Source organism: Manis pentadactyla, chromosome 3, assembly GCF_030020395.1.
Source record: "Manis pentadactyla isolate mManPen7 chromosome 3, mManPen7.hap1, whole genome shotgun sequence".
In the NCBI taxonomy this organism is placed as follows: Eukaryota; Metazoa; Chordata; class Mammalia; order Pholidota; family Manidae; genus Manis; species Manis pentadactyla.
In genome coordinates, this window is record NC_080021.1 from 128,658,072 (window position 1) to 128,668,914 (window position 10,843).

At 61.1% G+C, this 10,843-nt stretch overlaps 1 protein-coding gene across 1 annotated transcript; it reads left to right on the forward strand.

Moving 5' to 3' along the window:
- Nucleotides 1–5,853: 5,853 nt before the first annotated feature.
- Nucleotides 5,854–10,843, forward strand: LOC130683115 (NUT family member 2G-like). The gene is made up of 7 exons (XM_057499388.1): nt 5,854–5,881; nt 6,170–6,887; nt 7,728–7,856; nt 8,203–8,342; nt 8,658–9,064; nt 9,634–9,750; nt 10,073–10,843. Exons 1-7 carry the CDS (start codon nt 5,854–5,856, stop codon nt 10,841–10,843), a joined length of 2,310 nt encoding a protein of 769 aa, XP_057355371.1.

Sequence of the window (10,843 nt, forward strand, 5' to 3'; positions counted from 1 at the left end):
CTGTTTTGTCACGAAAGGCTCGGCGTCTCTGCCCCTAGTGGCATCTGGGCTTCTCCACGGGAAGGGGCGCCGAAAGCAGGAAGGTCCCGGGCTCCGGGACCCAAGGCGATGATGTCCCCGTTCCCCCTCCACATTCATGTGCATTCTCCAGATGGCTCCCGATTGCCCACCGCCCGCATAAGCCCTCCCCCGCCCCACCTCTGCCCTCCTGGAGGCCGCTTTTGGGAGTCCCCAGGACACAGCGTCATCACAGGACCCCAAACTTCGAAGGATGGCAGCTGCTTTGGCCCTGTGCTCTCTGCAGCACCAGCCCACTTTCTGGACAGAGCCTGCAGACAGCCGTTGTCTAGAGGGGGCCCTCCCTTTCTCGCTGAAGCGGGCTGGGGCGCTGGGGGATGCTCAGGCATCAGGGTCTCCTGGGGGGCTGAGCAGAGAGGAAAGGCATGTCATGAGGGGACAGGCTCCACAACCGACGTGGAAGGCCCATCCTCCGGCCTCGGTGGGCGCATGAAATGTGTGGGCTGGTGGACAGTCCCTCTTCCCTCAGCACAGAGAGGGCATCGGGCTGGGAAGGAGAATCGGGGCACTCAGAAAGGAGATTGGGCGGGGGGGGGGCACCTCGTCTCTCTGGGGGATTTCTGTGCAGGAGTGTCCCGTCCACTGAGGTAGGAGGCCCCATGTAGCTGTGGCCTGAGAGGCTGGCCTCAGGGCCTTTGCATTTCAACGATGCCCACACTGCTGTCCCATCGCCTCCCCCCAGGGCTGGACCTTCTGTGAATAGGGTAATTTGGTGCTTTTGTTTAGACACATGACTGGTTTCTATATGTTGATTTTGTATTCTGCAAGTTTGCCAAATTGGTTTATGAGTTCTAAGAGTTTTTGCTGTTGACACTTCAGGGTTTTCTACATGTATGATCGTGACATGCATGAGCAGAGATAGTTTTACTTCTTTTCTGATTTGGATGCCTTTTATTTCTTTTTCTCCCCTAATTCCCCTGACTGGGCCTTTCGGTGCTATTGAATAGAAACAGTGAGGGTGGGCACCTTTGCCTTCTGCCTAACGTTAGAAGAAAAGATTTCAGTTTTTCATCAGTGAGTATGCTTGTTGTGGGTTTTTCATATATGCCTTTATTGTGTTGAAGTACATTCCTTCTACACCCAATTTGTTGAGAGTTTGTACCGTGCAAGGGGTGCTGAATTTTCTCAAGTCCCATTTCTGCATCGATAGAGATAGCTAATTTTATTCCTTCCTTTTGTTAATTCAGTGTGTCACATTCATTTGGGTATGTTGAACTGTCCTTATATCCCAGGAACAAATCTTACTTGATCATTGTGTATGATCCTTTTAATGTGGTGTTGAATTTGATTTGCTACAATTTTGTTGAGGATTTTTCCATCTATGCTTATCAGGGATATTGGCCTGTAATTTTACTGTATTGTATTGTATTGTCCTGTCTAGCTTCAGTATCACGTAATGCTGGTCATCTAAATGAGTTTGTAAGTGCTCCCTCCTATCCAATTTTTTGGGACCATTTAAGGACTTTTTACATTTCTCTTTAAGTGTTCGGTGGAGTTCACCAGTGAAGCCATGCCATCTTGAACTTTGCTGTTTGGGGAGGTTTTTAAAAATTGATTCAATCTCATTTGTTGTTGGTGTGTTCAGACTTTCTATTTGAGCTTGATTCAGTTTTGGTGGATTATGTTTCTAAGAATTTATCCGTTTCTTCCAGGTCATCCAATTTGTTGGCACATAGCTGTCCATAATTATCTGCTATGACCCCTTTTATTTCTGAGTCATCATCCGGGGCCGCCTCAGCTCGGCGCCGAGAGCCCGCGAGGTGCTGGAGGCCGGCAGCCGCCCGTGCGTCCCCGCCCACCCCCGGCAGCGAGGACGCGGCGGCCACGTCCCCTCCCGCGCTGGGCGGGGCTAGCCGCCGCGGACCCCCGACCGGCCGCTCGGCCGTTGGCCCCGCCCCGCGCGCTCGTGCGCAGCGCGAGCGGTCCGCCGCAAGGGATCCTGGGAGCCGTTGGAGCCGCTGGTCCGCGCGCCCGGAGCCCGCCCGCTCCCTGGGCGTGTGGCGCGCGTGCGCGCGACGCGCGAGGCGAAGCGGGAATCCGCGGCTGGCAGGACCCGGCTTCAGGGTCCCGGGGCGTCGGAGCCGGGCCTCCTTTCCGCCGCCTGTGGACTGCGCACCCCCAGCCCGCGCCCTGCGCTCGGCGGCCGGGCCCACGCACCGCGGGCTGGCTGCCTCGCAGCCGTCCTGTCTCACAGGCCTCACGGGCAGCGCGCTGACTCCCTAGGTTCGCGCCCCGCCCCCGAGTCCAGGGGCGGCCCTCCAGAGCTTCCCGCCAGACCTCAACGATAGTGAAAACATTTGCTCTGCCAGTGATCGCCTTAACAAGATGGAAAGACGAGTTGCAGACTGGGAGCAAATATTTGCAAAACATACGTCTCACAATGGACTAGTGCCTAAAACGTAAAAATAACTCTTCAGAGAACACTCCTGGCTCAGAGCTCTAGACCCACCCGGGAAACACTCGGGGTTCTTCCGCAGGCCTGCTGCACTACGTGTCCCCTTCACGGCACCTGCTGAGTGCATGCAGGTTTCCCGGCGAGCACGCCTCCGCGTGGAGGGTGGCGGGCACACCCTCCTCCGTGAGCATGGCGCTCTGACCTGGATCCACACGGGCCAAGGGGCCAACTGAAGTGGCATAGCAGGCAGTGTAGGAGTAGCTTTACTCCCCTCCTCTTCCAGAGGGAATTTTGCAGCACTTGAGCTGGCAATGAAAAAGACAGGCAGCAGAAGCCACTTTGGGACTTGAGTTTGTAATGCATTCCCAGAAGCTCCACACACCCGTCCGGCCTGTTGCAAGGTGGGTACCGGGTGTCAACTCCGCAGCTTCACCTACCACACTAAAACCTTGTGTGCACACGTGATCTCCCCATTCTGCTGCTCCTCCCTGACTGGGAGGAAGATCCTCTGTCCGCTAAGGCCTGAGACCCACGTCCGGAGATTTTTGTTTTCTCGAAAGACACCCGCCCCTGGCCTTCCTGCAGGGATGGTCAGAAATCAGAGTGCAGAGGACTGTCATCTCCCCCTTGCGTGGCTGGTGTTTTCAAACACATTTGGGCTAACAATTCTATCTGCTTCTGGAGCCTAGGTTTTTTGATGGAGTCATATAAAAAGAGGTGTGGAATTGGGACGAGATAATTTTTCCACCGTGCGGTTTTCCAGTCGGTGGTCCTGAGAAGAACAAGCAAATCCTACATGAAAGCCGTGAGGGAGAATCTTGTCCACAATTGGTGGAGGAAGCAAGAGGGAAGCCTGCCTCTCGTGAGTGTCTCAGTACCATGCTGTGCTTCATCATCCCTCTGAATATGAAGTTCCTTGGTGAAAATCATCTAAGGTTTCCCATGATAAAAACCCAAGTCCTGGGAGATGTCTGCAAGTTGTTCTTTTCTCAATCCCCAGCAGGAGTTCTGTTAAGTAAAGCTCACTGTGGCTTGCTTGCAAGGCTGTAAATATCTGCAAATATATCAGAACATAAATGAATTTTCACCAGAAGAGAAAATTGAAAGCATTTAAAAAATAAGAAGAGAATGCATTTGCCTTTGGCCACATAGCACATGTCTGAGAAGATCTGCACAATCAGATGACACCGGTTCCCGGTGGACAGCGATCTGGGCTGCTGGGAAAGAGGCGGGAGGAGGACTCGCCACTGTACTTTCCGTGTTTACAGTGGACTGTGGATCATGCGAAGGTCTTACTTGTGTGAGATAGTACATTAAAACCATTAAAAAGGTAAACATACATATTTAGCAGGAGGGTGATGTTCCAAGAAACGCAAAGGAGGAATTTCTGGTCTTGGACGTGGAGTCTGCAGGGCCTTTCTTTGATGGGCTGGGGCTTTCCAGCAACGGGGGCCTGGCTGGGGTCTGCAGGGCCTCCACACACAGCCCTGGGGACGCACGGGCTGCTTCCTGAAGCGCGACGGGCACAGTGCCCCGAACAGGCTCGCGGCTGCACGGACATCCCCATTTCAAACGCAGGGCTGCCCGTGGCCATGAGTACCTGCGTGCTCATCAGAGCACCTGTTCCCATGGGTTCAGAAAGCCTAGCCTCTGTGGAAGTCAGTGACGGGCAGTAGGAAGCAGTGGGGCCCCGGCCGCACACTAGGTCGATGGTCACGGAATGAAAGTAGCGGGAACATCAGCTAGGACCTTGGTGCTGTGAGCCCGAAAAACGATTTGTAAGCGGCCAAGAGAGGCACCCACCGAGGGTGTGGCGCTGTAAGCTGGAAGAGCACCTGTGCTCTTGCCCACCTGCCAGAGTGCCCGTGGAATGTCTCCCCCTCCCTCGTGCCCCCAGCCCGCCTGCCCTCTGCCCCTCCCCCACTGCAGAGTGTCTTGGGCCCCTACATTCTAGGCCTGTTTACATTCAAACTTGCCCTGCCTGAGTGGGATCCTGAGCAGTTGGTGGAGGAGGCTGCTCTCTGGTCCTGGACTCGGTTCCCCAGGTGGAACGGCCAAGCAGCTGCGGTCAGATCTCAGCCTGTGGGGATGACTTCAGGAGGAGGTAAGGCCTGAAGGCTGGGTGGCAGTGTTTCAGGGGCCACCGCCCACCGGTCCCTGGGATTCAAATGTGACTGTTATCCGGGCACAGTGGTTAGACCGTCAAGGGGGGAGAGAGCTCTGGGCCCCAGGGTATCTCACCTGGGAGGTGCGGGGAGGCCTCTGGAAAGCTGAGGTAGCCCTGGGGAGGTGGCTTCTGGAGGTGGGTCAGGTGACACAAGGGAAGCGCCCTGAGCAGGGAGAAGGGACTGCCGCCCACACGCTGCTGCTTTCTAGAAAGGAGACGCGCCGTGGACCCTGCGTTTGGGGAGGCTGTGGTGTGGCATGGAGGGGGGTGGTCCCGGGAAAGCCCGGCCCTGAGTCACCCTCCTGGGCACAGGGCTGGCCCCACGATGTCATCCCAAGGGATCTGAACTGCACTTTACCAGACCCCACAGTGCGCTAGGAGAGGTAGACAGACTTGGCCTGAGCCAGAAAATTGTCCAGGGCTGTTATCTGTGGCCAAGTCTGCAAGCACGTGTCCTCTCCACGAGCAAGTCCACAGCGTCCCCTGGCTGCCGGAGCCCAGACCTGCCACCCTCCCTCCAGCCAGAGCTCTTCTCCTCTGGGCAGTGGGCTGTTGTTGGGCTCACCGGGGACAGGGCAGCCGGGTGACGCCAGCAGGATAGGGCTTGGGTTCCTGAGTCATCCTGAATCCTTCTCCCTGTGAGGAGACTCAGTTCTGCAGAGCCACTTCCTCCTGTCCAGTGTCTCACAAACTTGAGCTTTGCGTTTCACCTTTGAGATGAGGCGTTTGCTTGTGTGCGAGGCACTAACCCAGGGATGATAGTGGACGTGGAGTATGGTTGCCTGTCCCGTGGGACATCTACACGTGCTGATTCCTTTCCAAAGCGGAGGGATCCTCCCCTGACTGCCCTCTGCTCTCCATTCCCAGCCCTTTCCCAGGCTCTGCAGGCCACACTGGTTGTCGAGTGACAGAATTCAGGGCACACGAGACCTCCTCCACTGACCCTCTCCTGGGAATGGAGCTCCTGAGCGGTGGCAGGGACCCTGGCCCATGTTAAGGGTGTGCTGTGGGTGGTTCTGGATGGGTTATGTCAGTCAGGGTCCCGGGGCCTTTCCCGCGCAGAGGGACATTTCAAGTGCGTTGGTGTGCTGTGTCAGGCAAGAAAGAGAGGGATTTACGTGGGCACGGGCACCGCAAAGCAGAGGGGCGTGGGCCCCGGTGTTTTAGACACTGCCGGGTCTCAAGGCCCCAGGTCCCGGACCATACCCGGGGGATGAGTGCCCTGCGGCTCACGGGCTGTGGTCGGGGTCGTCCCCGCAGGCAGGTGTCTGCAAGTCTTGTGTGGAGACAGCCATGAGGCCAGGGCCTGGTGGCACAAACGCAGCACCTGCTGGGAGGTCTCTTCTTGGCAGAGTGGGCCGGGGGCCCGGGTGGGGCAGACATTTCCAGGGGAACGGTCTCAGCTGGTCGGGGCCTGACTGTCCCCTGCGGACAGCTGTGCCCTGCCCGGTTCCACCAGCACACCGGCCCCTGAGTCCCGGGCACCCTTCCCAGGACAGATTCTCTCAGCACCTCTCCTGTCTTGACAGCGTTTCCAGTGCCGGGCCCGCAGGGGACCGTCAACCTTGGCACCTTCGTGTCATCTTTCACAGTGCTGCCGTCAGCCACTCCCGTCCTCGGCCCGCCACACTGGGCCCCCTGGCAGCAGCACCCACCGAACGTCCTGGGCCCAGTGTTGCCCCCAGGAAGCACCCTGGTGCTGCCGACTCTTCCCAGCACGCCGTTGGTGGCAGCACAGGCCAGCTGTGGCCCAGGCTGGCCCGGGGCCTGCAACGTCACTGTGCACGTCTGGCCGGAACAGAGGCCCGTGCAGGCTCCCCAGCCTCAGACCTTTGTCGTGACTCAGGCCCCTCTCCATGGGAGCACTCCTGGGGCCCTCTGTGGGGGTGCTGTGTGTCCTTTGCCCCAGTTCCTGGTGGCCTCGGGAGTGAAGACCATCCTGCACGCCCCTCCTGCCTGGAGCACCCAGGCTAGCGATGAAGGCTGGTCCCTGCACCGTCCACCTCGAGCTGCAGTGCCAGCTGCCCAGCTGGCCTCTGGCGGGCTCCCAGCATTGGCCAGTCCTCGTCCACCTGGGGCCGCTAGGAACAGCGGCCCGGCCTGCTCGCAGCCCACCGCCTCGCCCGGGAACGCCTGCCACCGCACCAGCGTGAACGAAAAGTTCCGGCGCTGGCAGCACTGCAAGCCCCTGGCCCGCAGGCACCTGCCCCAGAGTCCCGATGCGGAGGCACTGTCCTGCTTCCTCATGTGAGTGTCGTCCAACGGGGAAGCCACGGTGTCCAGCCTGGATCAAGGGCGGTGTCGCCCTCGCTCTGACCGGGCTGGTTGTCGGGAGGCGGTCACTTCTGGTGGTGACATCCTTTAGGCCGCATCTCGCGGGCGGTCCCTGTGAGCCAGCCGGCCTCTGGCTGCAATGCTCACCACAGGTTCGCTGCGGGCTCACAGTGGGGCCCCTGGCCGGCAGGCCCAGGGTTGGAGGCTGCGGTCTCAGGGTTCTGCCCGTTTTAACACCGGGCTGAGGGGATGATACCTGGGCATCCCCTCAGGGAGGCGGGGGACCCCAGGGCCCAGGAGACAGCTCTCTGCCCAACTGCCCTCCTGGGTGCAGGGTCCAGGCCAGGAGAGGCAGGGGGGACTGGGGCGGGTGGGGCGGCACACTCGGAGCCCAGGGCGGGGAAGCCCCACCATGGCCGGGCGCCTCCTGACTGGCCACTCCACTGCATTCCGAGGCCTGCAGAGCCCGCGCCTTGGGCTGTCCAGGCAGGGTGTCTGATGGCGTGGCCTGTGCTCGCCCATTTGATGCCTGTCGTTGTTAGCCGGAAAATGCCAATTTGAGGAGCAGCCCAGCTCTCCAGGCCACAGTGGGCAGCTGCAGTGTGAGGGCACGGGCGGCCGCAGTCCGTGGCGGAGGCTTGTGGAGTCAGGCGGCACCACAGTGGCCCGGAAGGCTGGCCTCTACTGCCGAGACCCTGCCGGTCTCCTCCTGGGCTTAGTCCTCCATGCTGGGGATGCGGGCTCCACAGTGTGAGGTGGGGTGGGCAGGTTCCGGGCTGCAGATGGTGACTGACCCCAGTGGGCGAATTACAGCCCAGTGCTTCGGACCCTGGCCCGCCGGAACCCCACCATGACCCGGGAGGAGGTCCTGCAGCGGGGCGTGCAGAAGTGGCATTGTCTAAGCAAGTCAGAGCGCAGCATCTACTATGTGATGGCGGGAAGGTGAGTCAGGGCCCTGGGCCAAGGGCAGGATGAAGACCTGTACCCCTCTGGGATCATGCCCCCCCCCACTTTGGGAGGCTGGCTACTCGTTTCCCCTGCCCCAGAGCCCCACCTGGCCAGACGCTGACCTTTTCTGTCTAGACATGAAGGTCTCAGGACATTGGGGGGGGTTAAGACACTGGCCCTGGGGCTGTACATGGGGTCGGGTGTCCCAGGCAGCCTGCCTCCCCACCATGGCCGGGGCCATGACACCCCATGCCCTCTCCGTCTGACCTCTCCATTGACTGCTTCTCTGCCTGGGCCCGGGAGGCCTCCTCCTCAAGGGACCGTGCCTCCCTCGCCCCAGGTTCATGGAGTTCGAGGCCGAGGAGGCGAGGCAATGTCAGAACGCACAGTGGATGAAGGCGGCGCAGGGCGTGCCTCATCCAGCACCCCTCAGGCCTGTTCCTCGGGCGCCCTCAGCCCCAGAGCGGGGCCAGAAGCGAGGTATGCCACCGTGTTCCCCCGGAGCCAAAGGCCAGAGGCAGTGGGAGCCTGGGAAGGCTTCGGTCCCCAACACGGTCCTACTCATCCCGGGCGCATTGGGCAGTGACCTCGATGCCACCAGTAGCATGGGGTCTCCCTTGGTCCCGACGGGAATGGGCCAGGTTTAGGACATGGCCACCCCCCTCTGCCCTGATCAGAGACCCACAAGGGGTGCTGGAAGGGGCAGGGGGCTGGGAGGAGGGCGGGCCTCCCTCCCCAGCATGAAGCCCTCGGAGGCCCTGTGTCCCCTTCCACACCTTGGTGCCTGCGGACCAGCTGGCCATGACCCCCCACGGGAATGTCCCCGAGCTCCGTCCTCCCTGAGCACGCTCAGTGCTGGGAAGGTGCGGCCAGCCTACCCACACTCCTTCCCTGCACCCTCCTCAGCACGCATCCGCGAGAAGGCCAGCGCCGGGGCCCAGTCCGCCAACGCCCAGCCACCGCGATGCCGGCAGAGCCCGCACACCGAGGCGCCGACGGAGATCCCCCTCGAGGCCGTGGCAGAGGGCCTGGAGATCATGGAGGGGCTGCTGGGGCCCAGCGGCCCAACTCAGGGGCTGCCCGGTGAAGAACGTGGGGAGGATAGCTCCAAGCCGCCACAGGGAGAGGAGGGCGTCTATCCAGACCCGGGTCTCCTGACCTACATCAATGAGCTTTGTGCCCAGGGAGACTTTCTCAACAAGGTAGGCTGGCCCTGGCCAGGGTGCTACAGGATTTCAGGGAGCGGCACTCCCACCACCCATGTCGGGGTGGTGCCCAGGCAGCTGGAATTAAGTTGTTCTTATTCCTCAGCTCTGGTGTGTGTGTGTGTGTGTGTGTGTGTGTGTGTGTGTGCGCATGCGTGTGCGGGTGCGTGTGTGTGACAGTGGATGTGCATATGTATCTGTGTAAATGTATGTGTGTGTCTGCGTGTTGTACAGGGGTAAACCAGGTGAGCCAGGGTTGTGCGGGGTGTTGGTGTGCATGCTTGTGTGTGCGTGTGTGTGCATAGGTACCTGTATATGTACTTGTGTGGCTGTGCATATGTTTGCGTGCACGTCTCGTGTGGGGTGTGTGGCATGCACACATGTACGTGTGTATATGCTGTGCGTGTGCATGTGTGCCTGTGGTCGGGGACCGTGACCACGTCTTTCCAACACCTCCTTGTTGTGGAGGCTGGGGCTGGTCTCTGCTTTTCCCTCGCCCTCTGGGTCCTCTGGGTGCCCAGGGGATTCCCTCCAAGGATGCTCACAGCCTCTTCCTTCTGGGCCAGGCGGACGCATTTCTGCACCCACGCTTCCTGGCGGAGTTGCCCTGCCCGGAAGCCCAGCTGGATCTCTTGGCCCTCGCTGAGGAGCTGGAGCAGGAGGAAGGACTGTCTTTGGCACAGGTGAGCTGGGAAAGGGAAGGAAACAGGTGAGCCTGGAGAGGGGCAGCCCGGGTGTGCCAGGGCAGGGGACCCCAGGACAGGATTCCTTCCTGACCGTTCCCCTGCGTTGCATGGCAGAAGTGGCAGGGAGGGCCTCTCTGAGGGTGGGGGCCGGGCAGGAGTACGGCAGGGAGAGGATGGGGGGAGCCGGGGAGGAGAGAGAGGACGCCGGCCGGGGCACCAAGCTGGGGGGTGAGGTTGGCAGGAGAGCCGCAGCGGCTGTCGTTGGCGTGGCACCGCCTCCGCCTCTCGGGCGGCCTCACGGTGCCCTCCCTCCTCGCAGCTGGAGCAGAAGCGACTCCTGGAACTGAAGCAGGAGGAGGGTGTGCAGGCCCCCGCGAGTCACGGCACACCCCGACTAGACTCAAGGCCTTCTGGGTCTGAGGCCGGCCAGGATCCCCAGAGGCACGGCCACGGCCCCCAGCTAGGGGCCAGCGACCAAGCCTGCCCACCAGAGTCTGGTTGCGGGCAGCGCCAGGCGCACAGCCGAGGAGACGCTGGCGTGTGGAGGCCCGAAGCCTTCGCTGCCTCTCCAGGACGCCAGGAGCCCCCTCCCCTGAAGGCTGGCTGGCGGCTCCATGTCCCCCAGGCTCGGTGCCGCACTTCGCCCAGCCTGGGGCCCAGGCTCGCCACTGCTCCGGGAGAGACCTGTCCTGCTCGGGAGCCCCTGGGGCCCACGGGCAGGCCCAGTGAGGGCGAGGAGGAGCTCCCCAGCCTGGCCTTCCTCCTGGCATCTCAGCACACACTGCCATCCTGGGGACTGCCCCAGAGTCCTACTCCAGGCTCAGACCTCCTCCGCCCTGGAGTACCCCAGGCCCGCTCTCCCCAGAAGCCGGGCCTCAGCCCCGCTGGCCCTCCAGCTGGCAAGGCCAGCAGTCGGGCCCCGTGTGCAGGCCCAGCCCCTGCTGGGAAGACACCCCTGCCAGGGGCCAGCCTCGGGGGCGCTGGGGGACCAGCCTTGGCTCTGGGGCTGGGCTGCCCCTCACAGCCCCGGAAGAGAAGGGGGGACCCTTTCGGCACAGGGAAGGGTAGGAAGCGGCCCTGCAGCCAGTAG